General features: G+C 37.6%; 1 protein-coding gene across 2 annotated transcripts in view; it reads left to right on the forward strand.

The window, feature by feature from the left end:
• FIG4 (FIG4 phosphoinositide 5-phosphatase) overlaps positions 1-26130 on the forward strand; it is a 97877-nt gene that overhangs the window by 42618 nt on the left and 29129 nt on the right. For both annotated transcript variants that reach the window (XM_054569825.1, XM_054569826.1), the window contains exons 13-21: positions 2368-2413; positions 3072-3220; positions 4447-4613; positions 10045-10180; positions 14119-14177; positions 15610-15757; positions 18932-19015; positions 20798-20993; positions 23408-23490. In XM_054569825.1, coding sequence (XP_054425800.1) covers positions 2368-2413; positions 3072-3220; positions 4447-4613; positions 10045-10180; positions 14119-14177; positions 15610-15757; positions 18932-19015; positions 20798-20993; positions 23408-23490 — 1068 coding nt within the window. The remainder of the gene's footprint in view (positions 1-2367; positions 2414-3071; positions 3221-4446; positions 4614-10044; positions 10181-14118; positions 14178-15609; positions 15758-18931; positions 19016-20797; positions 20994-23407; positions 23491-26130) is intronic.

A 26130-nucleotide genomic window follows, 5' to 3' on the forward strand; every position in this document is an offset into this window, starting at 1 on the left:
AATATTTTAAATATGAGAAGTTTGTTCTACTTGGAAGATGAATGGATTTATTCCTTTGGGGAGACAAGCTGCACGTAATGAACATTCACCGTGGGCAGCAGATTTCCTCAAGTCATTATACAAGATCTGTCCGGAAAAAGTCCAGCCATTGTTAATATTATGAGAATGGTTTGCACAACATCAGTGTAACCTGTCAGCCAGGGAGAATGAACTGGAATGTACGTGTGTAAACAATGAGGACTTCACTGTACCTGTCAGTGGGGGATGGTAGATACCATTGAGTGAGCATGTGTACTATATGGCCATTACATTCAAAATGACTGAGTAGAGCAACAGATCTGCATCAAATCTTGCATTAAGCTTGAACATTCCTCCACAGAAACTATTTGGATGATTCAGAAGGCCTCAGCTATGGGCAACTGGTGACTGGCAGCTTCATTACAATAGTGTGCCTGCTCATGCATCACGTGTCGTGCAGAGATTTTTAGTGAAACATCAAATCACCCTAGTGACTCAGCCCCCCTACAGCCCAGATTTGGCACCCTGTGACTTCTGGCTTTTCCCAAAACTAAAATCATCTTTGAAAGGGAAGAGATTTCAGACCGTCAATGATATATAGGAAAATACAACAGTCAGTAGTAATTGGGAGGACTGTGTAAGGTCCCAAGGTGCCTACTTTGAAGGGGACTGAGGCATCATTGTCCTACATACAATATTTCTTGTATCTTCTATCTTCTTTAGTAAATGTCTTTTTCATATTACGTGGCTGGATACCTTCTGTACAGACCTTGTATACCTTCGGATGGAAGCCATGGAATCTTTATATCTTGCTTCATGGAATAAACATCACATAAAATATTTCTGTAAAGTAAAATTTTCTGCAATGAAATCTATTTTTCAGTATTAAATAGGAGCAGGAAAATTTGTCTCGTACAGACCAAATACTAGTAATTTAATGAAAATAATATTTAACACTGTACTGTAGTAAGCTATTTGCTCACAAATCTTTCTTCATTACCATTATGCACCAAAATATTTTGTGGATTTCTTCAGATCAAGGATCCATGTTTTATTTACTTTTTCAGGAACCAATAATATATGTTTTTTTTAGCACTTTATTGTCAGTTAACAGAGTTAATTATAATGGTAAAAAATGCAAAAAAAAAAAACCAACCCCAAACCCAACCAACTAACAGTGTGTGTGTCTTTAGAGATGATCCTTTTTTATAGCTTGTATTTTCTGTAATAAGGAGTTTCTAAGACCACAGCTAGACACAGTGATTCACCAGGAGAACTCAAATGACTCAGCATATTATTCTCATGGCTATGATTTATTATGGTCAAAGGATATAAGACAGAGTCAGCAAAGTGAAAAGGCACCTGGGCAAAGTGTAGAGGAAATCAGACATGAGCTCCCAGAGTCCTCTCCTAGTGGAGTCACACAGAGCATGCTGAATTCCCTCAGCTATTTATTGTGACAGCATGTGTGAAATGTTGCCATCTAGGACAGATTACTGGACAGTCAATGCCAGGGTTCTGTTTGTTTGTTTGTTTGTTTTTAAATTAGAGGCTGGTCCCATAGGGAGTGTGCTTGGCATGTACCAAAATTCCAGACTCCCAGAAGGAAAGGGGATATTCAACAAAACCATATTGTTTGTACAAACAGTGTAGATCCGGTGAACCACCCTTGTCTATTTGGGGATGGTGAGAACCCAAGTTCTCAGATGCCAGCCAACGGCCAACCACAGAAGCCAGTTTTTCTGAGGATAGCTGTCAGGCCTGGTAACTCTTTTCCACACTGCATGTTCTTTTCAATAATAAAAATAAAATATTAATATCATTATGGAGTACTTAGAACATATCCCTATGCAGTCCTGAGCACATGGAGAAGAACATAAGTCAGGAAGGAAAATAATAAGAAAGCCTGCAAAAACAGCAAAGGAATGGGAAAAGCTAGGAGAGGTACAGAATCCTAATCCTGAGGGGAGAAGGCTAAGGCTTAGAAGATTTTAATAGAAAGATGTTCTGTAATTATTACGTATCTCTGTAGAAACCAAGCAAGAAATCAGCTTAAATTAAAGCAAGAGAGGTTTTGGATGAGCATGGGAGACAGAATGCCAGAGTGTGGGGCCCTGGTACAAGCTCAGGTGCCCCGTTCCTGGGCCCTCTTCGAGGAGAGCACGGATAGCCTTCTGCCCCAGTTATTTGCATATTAACCTACCCAGAAGGATGAAGTAAGCAGAATCAGCTGATTATACTGGCGCATTTTAGCTCTGTTCATTTGATTCTTAATAAAAATCTAGTCACAAAAATGAATACAGATTATATTATCAAAAAAAAAATTTTAAAGCATGTATTTTTAAACAGGTGGAATGAACTAGGAGGATGCGTGATTCCCACTGGTCGCCTGCAGGTATAGATGACATTATATTATTATATTAATAATGAATAGAATCTGTTTGCACAGTATATGATGTTTTCTGAAAGCAACCATTGAGAGTTATACTTCATATTTAATGCCGAATTATTAATCATTTGGGAGTAATTTTTAAAAGCCTTACTGCTGGAGTTTAACTCCTAAAGGATGTGCAGCTAAAATAATAACAGTCAATGATTTCTAAATTATACATTTTATTATTGGAAATAGAAACATAAGCAGAAATGTGGAAAGAATGAGTTAGAATGACTTTGGAAAATGAGCTAGGTATGGTCACTATATATACTAATTATGTTTTAAGAATGATAAGACCTCAACCTGTGAATATTTGATTTGTATAGTAAAGGAGACATATCAGGAAAAACACATATTTTACTAATTGGTACATGTGGGAAATGTTAGTTATGTGTTTTATCTTGTTAAACTGAAGAAGAAAATTCAAATACAAACTAGAAGATATAATGATGCTGTTGCAGCAGTGAGCAGCACCTATGACCTTTCATAATCTAAGAAGTGTTCATCATTATTGGTTCAGGAATAATACCCTGCCTATAGCTTTTTTTCTACTTCTTAAGGAAAGGAAATCTAGGTAGGACAGAAGTAGTTTTGGTGACAATAAGGTATCTCTCTTTAGACTGGTGTTCTTCGAACCAACTGTGTGGACTGTTTAGATCGCACCAACACAGCGCAGTTTATGGTCGGAAAATGTGCTCTCGCTTATCAACTGTACTCTCTGGGATTGATTGACAAGCCTAATCTGCAGTTTGATACAGATGCAGTCAGGTAAGCCTTATTTTCTGCCTTTTGAATGCTGGTAATGACAGAAAGCAAACCTGTTTAATAATAAGGACTTTTATAAACTCATTTGTACTTTTAGCTTCTCGAAAATTATGTTGCTAATTATGCAAGTTAATTCTGTAATAAATATTCCTATTAAATACATGTGTATTGTTGCTTTGGAATTTTGTATTAATTATCAATAAACAGTGTGTTGTTTAGAAAATTCCAAAGTGCTTTAAATAAATCCAAACTAATGGGTTTATAAAAAACAAGTCCAGGCTACATTATGAAAAAATAATAATGTGCCTTCATACATTTTGAATTAAATATAGAAGACACATAAAGAATTGATTCTTCATTAAAGAATGGTTTCTTTACTGTCCATTGGATCCATGGCATCGCATGAAGTATGGTTTTTTGAAAATACAGTGATAGCTCTTACTAGTCATCTGAGATAGTTGGAAAGTCTGTCAAGAGAAGTGATCAGCTTACAAGTAGCTGGATCCACAGATATCACAGCACTGAGAGTGTTTAACAGGCACTTGAAGAAACACAAGTCTCAGACATGTATTTCCAGGAAAGAATACGGTTTATCTGTCTGTGATCAGAGCATGTCCTTCTTTTCTAAAGGCAATTCAGAGAGAAAGGTAGATTCTGCCATGGGAGATAAAATGATCTGGCAGGTTGCAGAAAGTTAGGCATTTTTTTTTTTTTTAATTTTACTGATTTATTTTTAGAGAGAGGGGAAAGAAGAGAGAAAGAGGGAGAGAGAAACGTCGATGTAAGAAAGAAACATTGATCGGTTGCCTCTCACATGTGCCCCAGCCAGGGAACAAACCCACAACTCAGGCTAGTGCCTTGACTGGGAATCGAATCAGTGACTTTTCGCTTTGTAGGACGATGCTCAACCACTGGGTCACACCATTCAGGGAAAGTTAGACATCTTTTAATAAGTTTAGAACCAGATTGGTCTGACTTTGGCAGGCTATGTTTTTGGTGCCCCTGCTGCCTTTTTAGTGTTTTCTGTGACTTTGTTGCTCATTAAACTGTTACTGTAAAATATAAAATATTTTGCATTTGTACTTATCTTCAAGATTTTGAAGAGTCTACTTGAAAGGAACAGCTCAGAGAATTTATAAAGTGAAAGACTTGCTTTCAGTCTGTGGCTAAGTGAATAATGTGCAATAGTTGTTCTAAAATTCTTTAATTTTTTTTTTTTTTTTGCTTAGGTTATTTGAGGAACTCTATGAAGATCATGGGGATACCCTGTCCCTTCAGTATGGTGGTTCTCAACTTGTTCACCGTGTAAAAACTTACAGAAAGATAGCGCCGTGGACCCAGCACTCAAAAGATATCATGCAGACCCTGTCTAGATATTACAGCAATGCTTTTTCAGGTAATTCTGGAGTTTTAGGCATTTTTAAGACTTATCTCAATGTGCATTTTTCTTATACTTTTTTTTCAGCTGTCTAGTAAAATTCAAAACTAAATATTTTAAAAGTATAAATAAGATAGATTCTGTTACTTAGAAAGTGCTCAACAAACATTCGTTCAATAAATGCATGAATAAACTTTGTATTTTAAATAAGGCATGTTTGCACTTTGCCACCCATAACTGGAACTTTTACATAATGCAAAATAGTTTGATTCCTTGGCTTTTGTCTCCATATTTCTGCTTGCGATATATAGATAAAAAATGAGAATATTGACTCATTATTTTTAAGATAGGATTCACAGTCTTGACAATTGTCTAAGAATGTAAGTATCACTGATTTTTTAACATATCAGCTAGAAATGCATGGTAACATTAGCCCTGAGTCATTTTCTTGTTTTATGACTTGTGAATACTAAAATTAACAGGTTGTTACAATGGCATTTTTCCTGCCTCCATTCTGATGGGAGTTCCAGCACGACAGATGTCACAGAGCAGAGTGCTTGTGAGGCAATCCCCATGCACAGAATTTACAGGGGCATGTGCAATGACTGAGTCTGTCAGTCTTAAGCTCTTGAACCAGATTAAGGAGAAAGAAGTCTGCAGCATGCAGAGCAGACAGATTGGCAAAGACATTCTTTAAAGTAAACTGTTGCCATGCGTGACTGGTGCCACCCCCACTCCTTCCCCTCAAGGCCAGAGAGAGCAGGCTTCAGCAGGACTCAGGGCCAGCTTGATGGAGTGTCCTACTGTTAGAGGACCCCATGGAGCTGTTGGCTTGGGACTACTGTGTAGCAAGGCTGCAGCGGAGGGACAGGCTGAGGAGAGGGCTGCTGGGTTAGAAATGGCATGCCCTCCTAGAGGTGATTGGGCCAAATGTAAAAATGGGTATTGGGGCTTAAGACTTTTTGGGGGGACACAATTCAATCTATCACTGTTGTGCATTTCATGTGCCAACACATGCGTTATCCCTCTGGGTGGGTGTACCATGAAAAAAAATTAAAACTTCCCTGATGGAAAGGGGCACCCACGCTTCTGCTCTTCTGTCATTGGCTGTACCCCTAGTGGGAGTTATTATTAACACTTAAGGACCAAGAAGTTTGTTTTTAATAAGACAGGGAGAATAAGACAGGGAGAATAAGAGTGTAGCCAAACATGATTTAAAAAGCAAGGAGTACTAGTAAAAGGTAGAAGATGATCATGAAAAAGCGACATGTATCTAATGGAAAGGCAAAGCAAAATTATGTAGAACTGAAAGAGGAACTCCTATGACAGGAATTACTGTATGAATAATGCAGTTAAAACAGACTTTATTTTGAGAAGCATGGTGTCATTGGGGATGTACAACTTATTTTTAAATTACGATGGATATTGTATAATGCTAATATACTTACAGAACTATTTTTTTTAAGGCACTCAAGATGACTTTGTAAAACTTAATTAATCTCATGTTATGCCTCTAGGTAAATAGGAAGATAGTTGAAATTAGCTTGTTAAGTGTTTAATCGTTGTTTGAATAGACAGATTAATGCTATATGGGCAACCCACCTGTCTCACTTTCAGACTCACTTTTAAAAACTGTTCTTGAGCCTTCACATATTAGCGTGCTCTGGAGTTTCTCTCTAAGAAGCACCTTTTTGTTTCTAACTTAACTGGTTACATAGTCAGTTAGAGGATGCCAACAAAGAAGGAAGAGTTACCTAGATACTTCGGATGTTAGTAAGAATTTTATAATAATCATAATTGCCTGAAGGACCTTGTTCAGCTCTAATTTTTTCTTACATTTACATTTAGGTATGCCTGAATTTTGAGAGAGGAGCTTGTTGAATTTAAATCCTATTACAAGGAAGAAAAAAAGATATCTATAACAATTAATAAGAGATCTGCTATATAGACATACATAAATATATACATACACACATATAACTTAAATGTAGGGCGTGTGTGTATTCATATATCATGGTGAATCATAACTTCCTCAAACACAGATTAAAAGAAAGACTCACAAAGTAAAGTCTTCAAAGCTTACCATGCACAGAAAACAGCAATTACAGGAAACTGTCAGGGCAGCGTCGCCCAGCATTATGACAGCGCTGGAAGGTAGTGGAACAGATGCTTTCTGCTCACCACTGGAAGAGGGACATGGAGGGAGCATGCTGAGCATTTTGGTTGACCAAGAATAGTGAGTTTGCCTTCTCAGGTCATCCTTCTAAAAGGAGGTTTAGAGTGAATAGGCTATGTGTGGATATAGTGGAAAGAAGACAATTCAAAAAATATTTTGCTTTAATAACATCTTAAATAGCATTAATAAAAGTGATTAAAACCCAACTATTCATCTCTCCTGCAATTAAACATGATAAAAGAAAAAGGCATAACTTACTACTCTCAGTTTCAACTGACTGCAGTGCTCCAAGAGACACTCAAAACAGCCTGACAGACATACCACATTTTCCTAGTATGTTCATCCTCCCGCTCCCCAGAATGACCATTTCATACCTGTCCTCTCCCCCTAACCCTACAGCACCCCAGTTTCAGCTGATGATGACTTTGCTTCATACTTCGTTGAGAAAATAAGTCCTTGTGAACTCCATCTTCACCTTATCACCAAGTGTGGAAGCTGTCCTTGTCTGCACCCGTGCTTTCTCCCTTATATTGTGTTAGATTGGGTACAGAGTCCCTGCCCCATCTTAGGCCGGCCTCGCACTGTGCTCTGAATCCCGTCCTTCCCGTTGGTCCCTGTACATCACATTTCTCTCTTTACTGCCTCTTTTCCATGGGCACAGAAGCACACTTTAGTGTATTCAATCTAACCTTTCCTGCTACCCTTAGTCCTACATCCTATTTCTCTGCATAAGCAAAACTTCTTGAAAGTTCTATCTGCATGCCTCTCTCCTCTTTTATATCCTATTTTCTCCATCTGCTTCACTGGGCACATGCCCTATCGTGACACTGAAACTGTGCTTTTCAAAATTGCCACCAATCTCCACAGTGCCAAATCCCTGTGGTCACTTTCCTGTCTTTATCTTACTCAGCCTTTCAACATCTATTATCACAGTGGAATAATGTTCCTTTCCATTGCTGATTTCAGAAACCACTTCATCACAAACTTTGCTATTACTATAATATTATAATAACAGATATTTTAGCTGCAAAATAAAGTTTTTGGCTGAATAAAAAGAATTGTTATATTCAAGCCTGATCTATTGAATGCAGTCCATAATTAAACTGGTTAACGTTTAGCTGTTTGGAGTTTAAATGATACAAATTTTTTTTCCTTTAAAGCATGATTGAATACAAAAATAGGTAATCCTTTTGTCCTACAGAGAACCTACCTGTTTGAAGCTCTTGTCCATATCAAGAGTACTATTGTCTTCCTGAGGGTGATTGTCTTATTTGCTGTGAAAAGTAGCCAGGAAAAAATGCTCAAGTTCATGAGGACTGGCGTGGCAGTCTAAACTTAATAAGTGAACATCAACTCCATAGATATATTTTAAGTTATAACAACAGCAGTGCATTCAAGAAGTCTTTATTATGATCCCTTGAAAGAATATCATTTATTTGGTTATTTTTCTCATATCCTACATTTTATCCTATTTGCTTAAAATTAAAGGAAGCTACTAATAGGTTTAAAGGATGAAAGAAACTCCTTGAAAACATGGCTGAAAAATAGAAAGCTTCTCTAGATAGAACTAAGATATTTTGAGGTGTGTCATAGATGAATTAATAAGGCCCATTAAAGCTATTCAAAAAGCATAAAGAATGTAATTACTATGAAAGCAGTACATTTACTTTTATATTATGTAAAGAGGGCACAATAATGTCTGCATCTTTTAATATTTGATGTTTTCTCCCAACAAATGACAAAAAGCCCCCAAATATATTCCACATATAAACACATGCCTTTTATATATGTGTTTGCCTGAAAAATAAGTGCTGTTTTAATGGGATGCTTCCTGTGAAAATACTAGTAACTCAAATACATGTTTGATGTATCATATTTCATTTATTGTTTTTGCTGAAATGACCAAATGGCCCAATGAGAACAATGTTGCTAATTTCAGATATATCTGTGTTTACAATCGCTGTTGGAAGAAAATTGATTTCATCATCATGTTATCTTACTTCAAAAACAGTCATTACTACTGTGCTATCTTTTGAGTTCTGTACTCATTTTTCAGAAAGAGGTTATTATTTATATTGTGGATGCCTGCCCGAAACTTGAATACACAGGGCTCTGAGACAAGAAGGGAAGAAAGAAGGAAATGAGGGAGAAAGAATGAAGGACGCCAGGGAGAAGGCAGTGCGGAATGGGAGGGGCGGTTCATGAGACCACGTCGGAGCTTAGCATCATTTTTACCAAGATTTATTTAGGAAGGGAAGAGAAAATACAGTATTTATATATATTTATGTATATATATTTACACAGTCAGTAATTTTGGAGTGGTTGAATGGTTAGAATGAGGCTGTTATCCCTGTGCCTGCTCTGCCTTCATTATCAAACACAAAGGCGAATGGGCCAGGTGCACAGCTGGGGGTGAGGTGAGGTGGACAGAAAATGTTGTAAACATATTCTTTGCTAAAGAAGTGGAGACTATGTTTTCAAGGATTAAAAGTGGAAACTATGCAAAACAAACTTGTTCAACATTGTGCAATAGAATATGGGTAGTAATTGGGTTATTTTATTTGTCTCCAATGTCTCTGCTTGTCTTTGAAATAAAGTGGACATGTATTTGTTTCAAGAAGACTAACAAATGCTGAGAATATATTTTATTCTAAAAATAAAATCACTTCGGTATTATGGCACTATGGTATTATGAGTCATTCAGGATTCAAGAAGCAGTTTATGTGCACTGTCCTCTATATTATGAGAGTTTTGGAGTAAAAAGGAAACATTTCGAAGCAGATTTTGAATTCTGCTCAAAATCTTGGTGACTGTTTTAGATTTTTTTTATGTGTATGACTTTGGAAGTATAAATACTATTATTTTCAAAGGTACTGTATTTTGTCATGTATAGTGCACCTGTTTTGCCCAAATTTTTGAGGTAAGAATAAGGATGCACATTATACTAATTCCATATCTATTTAAATATTTTAAATTCTTTTATTTATGCTTATGCATTAAAAGTGTAACTCTAGAAAGCAGTAACGATACCCATATGCAAAATAATACCCTGGAATACAATAATCGGTTTTGTTTCTAAATACAAATAAATGAAAAATTGAATTAAAAAATTGAAATGAAAGATTTTTTTCCTGAAAGTTTGGATGTGCATTATACACGGCAAAATACATATTCCGTGAAATCACAGTTGTTCCCTTATCCTCCTGAGAAAACATCCTCTGAGTTGTATACATTGGCAATGGAATTTCTGAAATACATATTTTTGCCTTTTAGATGCTGATAGACAGGATTCCATTAATCTCTTCCTGGGAGTTTTCCATCCCACTGAAGGAAAACCTCATCTCTGGGAACTCCCAACAGATTTTTATTTGCATCATAAAAACACCATGAGACTTTTACCGACAAGAAGGTATTTTTCTTCCTACTCTACCATGTAAACTCAGATTTGATATTATTTTGAAAATGAGATACTTGGGTTTTTTGAGAAATAATCACATAGGCTGAAGTAGTCAGTCTTCCTCCTTGTTTGCCATGAGGAATTTAGTACTGTTGATGTCCTGACGGTGGCTTTGGGAGGTTGTTTACTATTGGTGGTTTGCATTTTCCATAAGATAAAATATCATGGAACTTCATTAGTGAACCTAAGTTACAGCCCCACTAAACATCATTTTTGAGTGCTTCCTACAAACGTGGAACTCTAGAGAATTCTAGGAGTCAGTCTTTGGTTTTTCAAGCGTGGTGTCTAAGCAACATCACTTTGGTATTTCCTTCAGGAAGCACAACGGCTCTTGGTGACACCAGTAAAGACAGGAAATTAGAGCAGTGACTTTAGTGGCAGGTCCCACTCCCATCACTCCTACCACTTAGTTTGGGCTTTCTAGAGTCATTCATCAGTACAGGTTATTTTGATGACAGTAAAATTGGTAATAATAGTCTCAAAACAAATGAACTGTTTACCTGAAGCATTTTAACAGGACACATTATAATGTGGGCCTCAGGGTCAGGTAGACTTGAGTTGGAACCTCTCTATTTGTGTGACCTTGGACTAGTTACTTAACCTCCCTCCTGGTCTGCAAAATGTAAACAACAGGACACACCATACAGAGTTATTGTGAGGATTTAATGAGAAGACTCCTTCGTGTTTTTAATTGAGGAGTCATGTACTAATATAATAAATTTTGCCATAAGGGCAAAATTTTCACCTATATGAGGTTGGAGCCTGTTCCATTCTGCTCAGATGTCAAGTTCTCTTTCATTGTGCTCTTCTCTCCCAGCATCAGTTTGACATAGTCCTTATTCTGTGCAACGATGCTTCCCAAACACTGCAGGGTTCATGGATAGTCTGTGCTAACATGTGGACAGACCACAAAAAACTGGTGAATCAGCAAATGCTGATGTTACAGCTATTACCAAATTCTGTGTCACTTCAGGAATCTTTAAAATATTAAGGAAGTGGCCCTGGCTAAGTAGCTTAGTTGATTGGAGCATTGTCCCAATACACCAAGGTTGCAGGTTCGATCCCTGGTCAGGGCATACACAAGAATCAACCAGTGTAGACCCAAAACCGTAAAAATCATAGAAGAAAACATAGGCAGCAAAAATCTTGGCTATTGCTTGTAGCAATATTTTATCGGCTGTATCTTCCCAGGCAAGGGAAACAAAAAATAAAGAAATAAATGGGACTACATCAGACTAAGAAGTTTTTGCACAGCAAAGGAAATCACCAACAAAATAAAAAGACAACCTACTGAATGGGAGAATATATTCACTGATACATCTGATAAGGGGTTAATAACCAAAATTTATAAAGAACTTACAACACTCAACACTAAAAAAAACCCCCAAACAACCCAATGAAAAAATGGGCAAAGGATCTGAATAGACACTTAATCAAAGAGGACATACAGATGGCCAATAGACACATGAAAAGATTCTCAATGTCTCTAATCATCCGAGAAATGCAAATTAAAACCACAGTGAGATATCACCTCATACCTGTCAGAATGACTATCATCAATAAATCAAACAACAAATGCTGGTGAGGATGTGGAGAAAGGGGAACCCTTTTGCACTGTTGGTAGGAATGCAGACTGCTGCAGCCACCATGGAAAGCAGTATGTAGATAGCTCAGAAAATTAAAAATGGATCTGCCTTTTGACCCAGTGATCCCACTTCTGGGAATATGTCCGAAGGAACCCAAACATAATTCGAAAGAACATAAACACCCCCACACCCCTATGTTCATTGTAACGTTATTTACAATCGCCAAGATATGGAAGCCCCCCAAGTGTCCATCAGCAGGTAAATGAATAAAACAACTGTGGGACATTTACACAATGAAATACTACTTGGCTGTAAAAAAAGAAGAAAATTTTACCCTTTGTGACAGTGTGGATGGATCTGGAGAACATTATGCTCAGTGAAATAAGCCAGTCAGAGAAAGACAAATGCCATATGATTTCATTCATATGTAAAATCTAATGAACAAACTCAACAAGGAAAATGGGAACAGACTCATAGAAGGAGAGCAGGATGACAGCCGGTAGGGAGGGGAGTTTAGGAGGAGGAGGGACTGAGCAAAAAGGGAAACAGGACTCATGGACACGGGTAACAGTGTGGTGATCGCTGAAGGGAGCAGTGTATAAAGGGGCTTAATAGGAATTGAAAAAATACAATAAAAAAAGAATCAACTAGTGAATGCATAAATAAGTGGAACAACAAATTGATGTTTCTCAAATAAAAAATAAAGAATACATATATATATGTGTCAGAGTTTATATTTCTCAAAGTTGTTATTGCAATAACCAACTTACTATTTGAGCTTACTTTCCCAGTAAATGAAGCACTGCTGGTTTTTACATTAAACTTAATATAAATAAATGGCTGCGTATATGAATTTTTTCCTGATAAAAAATTTCGAATTAATTATGCTTATTTAATGAGATATTAATGTAAATACCTATAGTTGTATTTGGTGATGCAGTTGACTATAGGTAAATGTGGTAGATTTTCTGAAATTTTATATTACCTTAGAGCAGCAACTGTGAACCTTTTTCATCTCATGGCACAAATAAACTAATTACTAAAACCAGAGGTACACCAAAAATATAGTTTTGGCCAATCTGACAAAAAACAGATATAATTTTGATTCATTCACACTGGATGGCTAATATTATGCTGGATGTTATAGGCAGGTATTGCATGTTTTAAAAATTATTTAGGACACTGGTTGGAAATTGCTGCCTTTAAGTGTTGAAGCTATTATGACACAGTTTTCTACTGCAAACTTAGCCAGGATATTATAAGTGTAAATTAAACCATTGCTTACACTGAGTTACACAACTGGAGCAGGCAGTGTTGCAGCTTATTTGTGGGAATAAACGAAAGCTGGTGTTATATCCATTTTCTTTTTTAAAAAAAAAGCGAAGCTGAGGTGCAGAGAGAATGTGTCTTAACTGAAATTATTCAGCTAGTTAGATGATTCTGCAAACCTGGTACTAAAAAGTTTGATAAATCATTTCATATCATTCCCCTTCCTAGCTCTCATAAACTTTGATATAACATTTTCCCCCGAAATACCCATTTCATCAGAATTTGATTTAGAATTAAATTCATTTTTTGGAGAGAAGGCAGTTCAGGGTTCTTTCAGCTTCTCTGCTCATAGCAGATAAGTGTTTTAGTAGAAATCCAGATGATTGAAATTATGTCTCCTACTCTGACTGGCCTCTCTCATCAAGTAGTGAATACTTAGACAATTAGAGATTACCAGGGCTTAACACTAGTTTCTGAGGGAACTTGTTGTTCATGACTACCCATTCACTTAATGATTTTGCTTAACTCTTTTAATTAACTGTACACACAGACCCATACACATGGAGCAGAGTAATCTAACTCTCAGATAATTACATTCAAGAGTATCCTGGTTGTGGGATGTGGGTCAAGGACCTTCCACTCACTGGGCGGCAGAGCAAGGCAGGCACAGTCCCCGGAGAGAGTAAACAGCAGCCCAGAGAATCTGCCGGAGTATAACCAAATCTTTTTTTTTTTTTTTTTAAATCTGAAAGTAAGTACATCAGAGCATCTTGATTCTCAGATGTGTTTATGGCATTTCTGCTGACCTGTGACAGAGTTGAAACAAGAAAGAGGTTGGGACAAGAATTAACATGTTGAAGACTTCCTGGGCCAAAAGCTTCACAAACATGTTTATAAAAAGGAAAAGAAATTAATTTTGATGTGTGAGGCAGCATCTTACTATAGACCATACAACCTCTTTTATCCCATGAATTGTGTAAAACCAACATTTACATTTGGTTCATCTTATCTTTTTTTTTTTTTTTAATTTTGTAGTTATACTTACTGGTGGACACCAGAGGTAATAAAACATTTACCACTGCCTTATGATGAAGGTAGGTATACTGTTTCTCTTTTAGTTTTTATACTAACATATTTTGGAGTTATTTCTAAATGAACTCAAAGCACTAAATTCTTTACATATAGTTTTTTATTAGAAAGAAACGAATGGCTACTCAGTGCCCTGTTGCTCTTGCAATAGATAAGCTATCATGACATCTTAGCTTTTTAAAGGGCAGGGATTTTGTTCTACTTCTTTTATCTAAGTTGACCAATGTCTTCTATTGTATCTTACAATTATTAGGTATGTCCCATAAACATTTGGAAGATATATTAGTTTGTCATTAGAGAGAGGGAAAGGGAAGGAAAGAAACATGAATGTATGAGAAAAATATGGATTGGCTGCGCCTCCCACACCCCCAACTGGGGGCCTGGCCTGCAAACCAGGCCTGTGCCCTGCCTGGAAACCACACCAGTGACCCTTAGGTTTGCAGGCAAGTGCTTAATCCACTGAGCCACACCAGCCAGGGGAGTTTGTCATTTTTAAATCAGCACTGATTATATTTCTAGATATTTGGGGAGAATGGGAGGAAAGGAAGACCACTCACAAGGAGATTAAAAACTTTCCTATATCTAAACTGTGAAAAAAATTACAAATGTGTATATAAAAATGCATTTTAGTCACTAAAATTTAGATTGGATTTTATTATCAGAAAGGCAGGAAAATTTTTGAATTAAAAGAATACCCTCAGAGGTACAATACATTAGGATGATGTCTCCAAATTTAAATTGTTGCCCAGTTTCAAACAGAGTGTGATCCGGGCTCACAGTGATGCCCCTGCCTCGGGGTGAGCCCGTTCTCCAGCTTGCAGATGAGCACTAGGTGAGACCCCCTGCCAGGCCGGACCACTCTAGCTGAGGACTCCACCTGGTCGTGCTTAACCATCCCAACTTTGGGTGGCGAAGGCCACAAAGTAAGATGGTTGAAAATGATTTTTAGTTCTTAATACATTATTTATTGATTTTTCAATTATTTGTAACCTTGAAATTCTGGGTGAAATTATAACTTATATGGCTTTGAAGGTTTGCTTGTTCTGGTACAAAAGAAAGGACTTTCAATTGTCTAACATTGGCCATAAGCAGGATTTGAAACAGGAAACTCTGGTGAAATAACTATATGATTTTTATCTGGAAGGCAGAGAATACTTATTTAAGAGCAAAAAAGAATTTAAAAAGATGAGTAATTTAACTTCTAAAATAACTCCCTGCTCTTATCCTGATTCCCAAAGGCCCTCCCACCTCCTTGTCATACACCAGCTTTACATTGTATATCCTGTGTCCGTGTCTTATCTCTTCCCAGTGCATAAGTACCAGAGGCAGGAGCGGAACTTTGTTCAATGCACTCTCTGTGAATAGAGTTGATGCTACAGAAACATTTGCTAGATGTAATCTAAAGACTTTAAAAGTAACAGACAATATCTCTCTTAGTTATCTGTGCTGCGAACTTAAAGAAGTTGACAGTAAAGAAATTTCACAGATATGAAGAAGAGATTGACATCCACAACGAGTTCTTCCGACCCTACGAACTGAGTAGTTTTGATGATACCTTTTGCTTGGCTATGACAAGTTCAGCACGGTATGTTGTGAGTGCTCTGACACTGTAAGGATTTAGGAACTATAGTTTTCCTCATTCATACAGCTGTGTCTGTCTTTCCCAGAAATCTGTTCTGCAAGCCCGCCAGCAGGTTCAGCCTCTAAGTACCTCCCGTGGTTGGGAGCCTGCTACGTCAGGAAACAGCCCTCTCTACTGTTAGAAAACTGGATTTAATTTCTTCCCTTTACTAAGTTGAAATCTTTCTCCCATTGATCTAGTTTGTCATTTGTCATAAACTCAGTTTTTAAAATTGAACATCAAAGTTGAGAGCTAACATAATTAGTGGGATAAAGCATAGCTTTTGGCTCCAGAAGGCTGGGATATGAATCTTGGACCAGGCACTGCCTACATGTGTTACTTTAAGAAAATTATCAATTCACCTAAGTCTCAGTTCTTTCATTTCATATAGATAGCAGTGTGTGTGAAACCACACATATATATTCACTCATATACCAAGTGCCTCATATAGCACCTGATAAATGGTGCCCATTATTGTATTGGAATTTTCATTAGTCCAAGACAAGCCTAGTTCCTCTTCTGAATGACAGCTCTTCAGATATTTGAGGAAAATATAATTCATTTTTTTTCAGGGTAAATATCCTTCATTCTTTCTTTTGTAGCTCATGTGACATTGTTTTCAGACTTTCCATCCTGGTCTGTCACCTTTGAACAAACTTTATCTTTCTGTGTCTTTTTTAGACTTTGGTGGAGCCTTTTAGAAAAATGATAAGACTACAATAAGAAAATTAGGCAGAGCAAATCACTTCTTGATTATTATGTTTAAACTGAAGTTTACGCTTTTGTATTTTAAGTTTTCTTCAAATCTGATATACAAATGCCTAAGTTTAACATGGTACATGTAGAAATATATTTTATGGTTTTGTTTCCTAGAAATTACATTTTGCTTCAGTTTCAGATAGAAAGTTTAGAATTTTTACTTGCTCGGTTTTCAATTAAACATATTAAAGTTTATCAATTTAAACTGTAAGGTCATTGTCATCTCCAGAATTTTTCAATCCAGAAAAGGATGACTGAGGTTACGTGTATATGTATGTACAGATATACAGTTGATGTCCTTTATTTGCAGGAGTTATGTTCTCGAAAGCTGCTGTAAACACCGAATTAGAGAACGTTGAACCTTTGCTCCTAGAACAAATACAGAGTTAGGTTCCTATAGGCCTCTTGTCATAATGTTTCATCAGCTATTCAGTATGTAACCTTGTTTTCTGTGTTTCTGTTTAAAGATACCTTGTTTAATTTTGTCAGTTCATTAACATTGAGCTCATTAACATTGAGCACACAGCCAACAGCATTATAACTCACGCCTGAATGAACCTTCTCTAACACACTTATTTTCTCTATAACACACAGCTCGGGAGCTATTTTAGCCAGCGAGATTACACACACATGCAAGCACAAAAATATGAAAAACATGGTACTAAACAGACTATGAAAAGGATACCTATTTACAGTATGAGAGCTAAAACAAGAAGGCAGAGTTCTGCCTCAGCTGGGAAATGAGCATTGAGTTCCTCTAATGTTTCACTATTCTGCACATGCATATGTCTGGGAGTGATAAGAAAGCTATGAATATTGATTTTGGGGTTACAAATAAATTTTAGTGAGTAAGCAAATTCCTAAATATGGAGTCGACAGATAATGAGGATCAACTGCATGTGTTCAAAAGAAAGAAGGAAAAATTAAACCACTTAAAATTTTTAAAACACACAATGAAATACTATTCAGCTGTGAAAAAGAAGGAAATCTTATCCTTAGCAACAGCATGAATAGACCTGGAGAGCATACGCTAAGTGAACTAAGCCATTCAGAGAAAGGCAAATACCACGTACCATATGATTTCCCTCATGTGGAATCTAATAAACCAAATGAACTAAGAAGCAAAATGGAGACAGACTCATAGATAGAAAGTAGGTTGACAGCTGTTGGGGATGAGGTTGGGGGACGAGAGGGTGGAGGGATTGAGTAAAAGAGAAAAATATAGAGAAAACTCATGGACATAGACAACAATGTAGTGATTTCCAAAGTCGGGGGAGAGGGCGGTGGGGGAGGGTTTGGGGAGGATAAGTGGTGATGGACGGAGATGTGACTTGGGGCGGTGAACACACACCACAGCGCACAGAGGATGTGCTGTGCAATTACACACCTGAAACTCGCATAATTTTGTTAACCAGTGTCACCCCAATAGATTCAATAAAAAGGAAAAAAATTGTAAGTAGGAAAGACACGATTTGTTAAACATTTTTATTTCCCTGTTAAAATAAAAGGACTATGGAATTCCTTTAAAAAAAAAATGTAATAAGATTGGGTACAGCAAAAAAAAATGTTTTCCAACTGTTTAAGAGGCATTTTGAGTCAGATTCAATATTACTTTCTTTATCTTCAAAAAAAATGTGATATTGAATCATACTTGGAACAGTATCCTTGCCAATAACTATTGCTTTTTTGGCATCCAGTGAGGAGTTGGGTCTGGCTTCAGCAGTAATACGTAGGCATTGTATAGTGAGGACATTGCTTTAGCTCTTAGTAGGTGGTAAATTAAAAGTTGCTATTTAAAGTGTTCCAGCAGTGATCTAATGAATTAACCTTAGCCTAATGGGGTAGATGTTGATATTTCAGTTCATACAACCGTGTGTTTGATCATTGTGTCCACCTCCCTAGGTGGTATAGTATAATAAAAGCATTGTCTATAAAACTGAGTGGCTTAGTGTTTTGTCATTGATTTTTATGAGTTTAATTTTACCTGAAAACCAATCATGATATACAACCAGACAGTATACATCTTAGCAGTAATTCAGGTATCAACTCTGTTCCAGTAAACAAAATCTTAAATTCTTAACCACTGGGCCTCATAATCATGAAGAAAACGCACAGTGAAGACTGATTACATTGAAGTTACCTACTGTCATTAGTTCAAGGGGTTTTATGGCCCTGTTCACCTAAGCTCCCCTGAACATTTGGCTCAGAATATAAAATAAACTCTGTTTTGTGTACTCACAGCTGTAAACCTACTTTTGCCCACCCCTGTGTGTAGCTCCAGAGGCTAAGAAGGAATAGTACAACAATGTGAATTGAATGGAAGCCAATATTATCTGGATAGACAGTGATTTACATAGAAATTTTTTCCTCTTTCTTCAGTGACTTTATGCCAAAGACTGTTGGCATTGATCCAAGTCCATTTACTGTGCGTAAACCAGATGAAACTGGAAAATCAGTATTGGGGTAAGATTTACATATATTGACAGAATGAAATTTTATTTATTTTAGAATGAAATTTTAAAGCTTCATGTAAAGTAATATAGCACTTGCAATATATTCTCCACCCAAAACTAACAACTTACAGTCACATAGTTTGGGGCACGGTCCATTTATTGCATTTATACAGGTAGTTTATTTATAGCACCAGATCACTAAAATGGTTCGACATGGAAAATGGAATTTATGGGAATTTAAGCAACATGATGCATTTTATTTTTTTAAATTAGGAATATCACAGATATAAAGACAGGTAACATATTATGTGCTATGTCCTATAAATAGCTCAGTGTCCTCTATTTCCTCAACATAAAATACTTAGGTAAAAATTTATATTCATAGTATTTATTTTTTGTTTTATTTGTAGTATTTTTGTTCACATCCTGAGGCAACATTAAAGCAGATATGCTCAGATAGAGAGATTAATAGATTTCTGTGTATTACTGTAACACTATTTTGGGGGAAGACTGTTATGATACCCAGTAATACAGGGAAGAAGACAAATCATGTTTACATCTTCATGTTTAGAGACTGGAGTGAGATGTGTTGTGCTCTAGCATAAGAATCTCTGTTACTGCCACTGACTTGAATAATCCAAGTAATAAGGTTTCTTCTAGACCCTAACCAGAAACCCTGACCAGACTGTAGATACTGCCTTAATTGTATTTAGGAGCCTGTATGAGGTCCTAATTGGATTTTAGCTACATGTGATTTATACAATGAGATATATATTACCATTTTCCAGACACACCCTTTCTATGGCTTAACAAAGTGGCTTTAAATAGCTACGTGTTAAGCTCTGGACCAGATGCTAAGGAATTTAAAAGAAAGTATCCTCAGGAGTTTAGAATTCAAGGATTTCCTAGGACAAATACATAAATGACCAGCTATATTAGTGTATGGCACAGAAATGCTATCAACTTGGAAATTTTTAGTTGCAGAAAGTCAGAAACTAATTTATTTTCTATAATATCTAATCTATGGTCACATAGTCTGGCATTTTCCTTTCCTAGAACATTTCAGAATATTATGGTATTTTAAGTCCCTCGTAGATAATTTTTTCCAAAAAATGAAATATTAAACATTTTTTATAAAGGCCAAAAATTATTATGTTTTCTCAAAATATTCTTACTATTAAATTTGGAATTAAAATAAAAATAAGTACTTTTGTAAGTGTCAGTTCTTTCTGTTTAGTCTGCCTATTTCATACTATTGAAAGCTATGTTCAGCAAATACAATTATTTACAAATAACACAATAAATTTTAAAATTTAGTTCATGTTCATCAGTTGCTCATTACTCTAGTACAAATAATCAACTGAAACTGTGATTGATAAAAATCATAGAAGGGAAGGAAATATACATGGATTTGGCTCTTGACCTTTTCTTGAAGCTTTTACAAGTTACAGTTAATTTTACTAATATCTCAAAACATACAGTCTTTTTTGGACCATAAATTTCAAAAATACTGATTTTAGTTACCAAGGAAAGGCACAGTCAGACTTTTCTATACTGGTTTACACACACATATCAGTTTATTTCCAGAATTTATAACAGGATTTAAATTCAAATTAGGTCAGTATATGTATGTACATTGTAAAATATCAAGGTCTTCCCTTTAGCACAACTTGAAGTCAGAAACTAGTTTCTCGCTGTCATTGTCTTATGCTTCACTAGGACTGAGTGATGCGCAGTGATTGTTGAGGGTTCTGTTTAAAGATGCTTCACCTTTATATTTATCTTTTCAAAGAAACAAAAGCAACAGAGAAGAAGCTGTATTGCAGCGGAAAACGGCAGCCAGCGCCCCGCCACCCCCTAGTGAGGAGGCTGTGTCCAGCAGCTCTGAGGACGACTCTGGCACTGACCGAGAAGACGAGGGCTCTGTCTCACAGCGCTCCACTCCAGTGAAGATGACCGATACAGGAGACAGCGCCAAAGTGACCGAGGTGTGTGTGGTGGGGAGCTTGTGTGGTCCAGCGGGGGGCTCTGAAGAATGATCTCTAAAATTCTACTTTCAGTTAAAAGGCTGAGAGTAAGAAAGGTCACGTTATCCTGTTCACACCATGCCTTTTTTTTTTTTTTTGGACGTGTCTTGCATTGGGCCTCATTGGGTTCCTCTTGAATGGGACCCTCTGTGCTTCCTGGACTTCTGTGATGTTTTCTGTCCTCCTATTAGGGAAGTTTTCCATCATTACCTTTTCAAACAGGTTCTCTATCCCTTGCTCATCCTCTTCTTCTTCTGGTGTGCCTATTATATGGATAGTATCACGTTTCAGGTTGTCCCGCATTTCCCTCAACAGCTCTTCATTCTTTTTGAGTCTTTTTTCATTTTCTTGCTCTTTCTGGGAGCTTTTTTCTACCTTGCCCTCCAGCTCGCTGATTCGGTCCTCAGCTTCATCCAGCCTGCTTTTGATTCCTTCTACTGTGTTCTTCAATTCAGAAATTGTATTCTTCACTTCCTCTTGTCTCTTATTGATAGTTTCTGTGTCCTTTTTCATGCTGATATAGTTTGCAGTAAGTTCCTTGTAGTTTCCCTGTAGTTTTTGGTAATTCTCTCTGAGGTCACTGAGCTCATTGAGCTTCCTTAGATCAGTTGTTTGGAACCCAATATCTGATAGTTTTCTTTCCTCTATTTCATTTAGTTCTCTTTGTAGGGATTCCGCCTTTCCCTTTGAGTAGGGATATTTCTTTGTATTCCCATTATTCATGAGACTCTTCTCTTTTGCTTCTGCTTCTTAAGTTGATCTGTCTTGATCTCCTGACTTTGTGGTGTCCTGTTCACACCATTCTAATGTGTGGTGTTGGAGCACTGCAGAAATAAATACAGTTGGCTAGACAGACAAAATGAAAATGGCTTCATTTTGAAATAAAATTGGGGTTTTTGCTCCTATGTATAACAGTGAAATTCTTAATACTTTAGAATTGTGAAGAGAATCCTGTGCCTCTTTGGCAGCCCACCCCCTCGCAGGTTCATTTGTTCCCTTGCTCGGCACAGTGTTGGAATGCAGGGTTTGGACCTGGGCCTCCCAGTCTTTGCATAGCCCCAGTGCAATTTGCTGTTACCAACATATTAAGGGGGGAAAAAGGGGAAGCAAATAACAAAAGAACCAATCTAGCTTTAGAGGAAATTTGATTTCTCGAAATAGCCAGAGGTCATGAGAGGTCAATGTGACAAATAAAATGTGATAATACAAGAACTGAATCCATTAGCCCAGGAGTTGGCAAGCTACAACCAATTGGCCCAATCCAGATGGCTGTTTTTGTAAATGAAGTTTCACTGGCACCCAGCTATGCCTACTTGTTTATATGTGTCTGTGGCTGTTTTTGTACTGTAACAGCAGAATTGAATAGTAGCTATTGAAATGATATGACCCGAAGAACCTAAAATATTTACTACCTGGCACTATGCAGAAACATCTGTTAACTCCTGTAGTATACTAAAGCAACTAATAATTATTTAACAGTTTTTTACCCTAAAACAAAGTATTTTTAGTAGAAATGAAATCAGATTGTTAAAAAACCATTAATTGAGAAGTATAATGAATACAAGGTCTGTCTGGAAAAAGTCCAGCCATTGTTAATATAATATAATGAGAACAATTTGCGTGACATTGATATGACAAGGAGAATGTACTGGAATGCATGTGCGTGAACAATGACAACTTCACTGTATAGTCAGTGGGGGCAATAGACGCTGTTGAGTGAACATGTGTACTGTGTGGCCACCACATTCAAGGTGACTGAGTGAGTAGAGCAACAAATCTGCATCACGTTTTGCATTAAGCCTGAACATTCCTCCATGGAAACCACGTGGATGGTTCAGAAGGCTGCAGCTATGGGCAACTGGTGATTAGCAGCGTCCGCATGAGAACACACTCACTCATGCATCACGTCTTGTGCAGAGTTTCTGGTGAAACAGCAAATCACCCAGGTGACTCAGCCCCACTACAGCCCAGCTTTGGCACCCTGCATCTTCTGGCTTTTCCCAAAACTAAAATCACCTTTGAAAGGAAAGAGGTTTCAGACTGTCAATGAGATTCAGGAAAATACAACGGGGCAGCTGATGGCGACTGGGAGAACTGTGTGAGGTCCCAAGGTGCCTACTTTGAAGGGGACTGAAGTGTCATTGTCCTATATACAATGTTTCTTGTATATATTGTATCTTCTTTAATAAGTGTCTCTATTTTTCATAGTACATGGCTAGATACCTTCTGGACAGACATCATAGGTTCAAGAAACATTGTGATTTCTTTTGTGGAAAAAATATCACAGGTTCATTTTCATTTCTGGAAATAATTAGTATACTAGATGTCTAAAAAGTCTTCCTGGTTCCTTTCTTTTCTTTTTTTTTAAACCTCAGAACATGGTCCAGCCCATGAAAGAAGTATATGGAATTAACCTCTTCGATGGTCTCTCGGAGGATGATCTTTCCATTTATTCAAGGTAAACTACTTCTATGTAGAGATTGAGACAAAATGCAAATGTCTTAATAAAATAACATACCTAGTATAACTTTTTAAAAATTAAAATAGTCAATACAGAAGGAAATGAATTCTACCTGGACTACAGTAGTAACATTTAGAAGGTCAACTTCAGAAACACCAACTTATATTTGGGGGTAAAGGGCCTATTGCCTGAGATTCTCGTTGCCTCTCATGATAAAAATTTATGATGTGTACGTGTATTTTCACCACCTGCACATAAGCTGCAAACTGAAGCACAAGCACAGTTCTGCGGTAACAAATCCTCCAGATCAGGTTCAGAACAAACCTGGGATATTGCCTATTGAGGACCTTGCGGTCACTTTAGCTCTGGGCTGCTGGTGGGAATGGTGTCCGAGGAAGAACCAGGAAGCCATGATATCAGGCTGCCAATTCAGAATGTTATAGACCTTTGTTAGGCTGTTCTAGCTGAAAGGAGAGGATCCACCAAAAGGCAGTCCTTGGAATCACATAATTTTTGTTTATGTGTGCTTTTCTGAGAAGATTCATACTTAACAGATTCTCAAAAAAATCCCTCACCTAGAAATCCTGAAGACACTGATGAGACCACTGTAGATACTCCCTCAGCATAATACATGCCTTGAGAAGACTATTATTTTTTTTCTGTTTCCATATAATTTTATTAGCAGTTATTATTCACACTTACAGGATCCAAAGAGCTGTCTTAGAAAATTCTAAAGCATATATAATTAGACTTTACAGTAAGATAAATATATTCTCATTATAGTTTAGCCCTTAAAAAGTCAAGGATACTAGAGAATTAAATAAAATTCTATCGAAGTAGAAATGAACTGCTTTAAGGGGCGTGCACCACGCCCCTTAAAGCAAAGTTCCATGAAAGTATAACATATTCCTATGAATGTGAATTTCAGTGGCAAACATCACTGGCTTCCAAACTACTGACACTAAAGGAATTTCCAATCAAAACACAAGCACAGTGCCTTTGTTAAATATAGAATTATGATAATTCTATAATGAGACCCTTCATTCATATAAGTTTGCCATATGTAAATTCTATAATACAAATGAGCACTGATCATCCGTTCTTTTTTAAGGAGGGAATTTCATTTATAGAATTCGTTATACTATGTTGGATATTGTCAGCTTTTTACTTTGAACTAGTAAGATCTACTATGCAATATGTAAAATACAAAAATGCACAGTTATTGACTGCAAAAGCCACTGGTGTGACTGCATCCGCATCGTCCGAGAAGCCAGTTTAGTCATTTGGAACTCAGCCCCCGCCCCCTCCCCACTCCTGGACACAAAGACATGGAGTCACTTCTTTATCACATTGTCACAGCAGTGTAGCTAAACTCCTTTTATTAGTTGAAGGACCTTTGTAAGGAACGTGGGCTGGAAGAATGAATTGCCTGGGGTTAGCGACTGAATGCTACGACTCTGCTTATTGCAGAGGGTATGAGTGTACATGTCAAGGATTGACATTCTGGCTCATTGATTCAGCTAAAAGCTACTTCAGGCATGACTTTCACCTGGAGCCTTTTTAGCTCAGATTGTCCCTGAGGGCCCACTTCTAGTTCTCCCATCTTGGGGAGTGTTATGCAGCCTTGTTCGGCCCCAACACCCCTGGGAAACAGTCTAAGAAGGGTGCAAGGGCAGGCCTGTGGGAAAGGGATTCCTGTAGGGAAGGAAGGAACCCATGTCCTGTAATAAGATTCTGTGTTTCCTATTATGAATATTAACATGTTGTCCTTTGAGAGGTATAACACTTGAGTGTTTTATTTGTTATTTAGACAACTCTTCCCTCTCCAGTTCAATAGACTGAAGATATTACTATCCCTCTTCATAGGCTGAGAGCACAGAAAGAGCCATTCAGTGACTTGTCTTAGAGACCGCTCCTGTGCTTCTTGGGTATCTGTGATCTTAGACTGTGCGTTCTCTTTATTCTCTTGATAATATTAGCTGCCTCTGCTTATGATGCATACCTGTGGGGAAGGGGAGAAACAGGGGCCTTGGCCATCTCTTCCTCTCTCTGGGAGTAGCCCCTTCCTGTCAGGGCAGACCATCCCTATCGGCAGCTGTGGTATCTCCCCTCTCCTTCTGTTGTGGGCATTGCTGTAGGCAGACGAAGCCCTCCTCCATCATTATCTGGGCATTAGGTAGCTGTACTGGGGGTGGTCGAGGATGTGCAGGGACTGACGGGAACTCCTCTTATCCCAACTGGGTCCTGGGGCTCCCTTCGTGGCTCCTCTGATCCAGAGAGCAGAGCTTCGAGGGCAGGGCAAGAGCCCGTGTAGTTCTGCCCCATACTGTGAGGTGCCCTCTCCCATTGCTGCTCTGCACCCAGTCGGCTAGACTCACCAAAGTCAGGGCATGTGAAGATGGTGCCCTCACCTGGTTTGCCTATCACAGCTGCCACCTGGGCCACCTCCCCGCATTGTGGGGAGGGAGGTGATGCAGCTAGAATTGGCTTCTGCAGCCTGTCCTCCAGCTTCCGGTCCTCCTGCCTGTTTGTGCAGTGTTGACCCTCAGCGATCTTCAGACTCTTGAAGATTTCTTGGCTTTATAAGTTTTGTCCTAATTGCCAAGCCCTATGCTCTGTACCTTCCTTTGCACTCAG

Source organism: Pteronotus mesoamericanus, unplaced genomic scaffold, assembly GCF_021234165.1.
Source record: "Pteronotus mesoamericanus isolate MK-2021 breed Mesoamerican mustached bat unplaced genomic scaffold, CSHL_Meso_final contig_20, whole genome shotgun sequence".
Classification (NCBI taxonomy): Eukaryota; Metazoa; Chordata; class Mammalia; order Chiroptera; family Mormoopidae; genus Pteronotus; species Pteronotus mesoamericanus.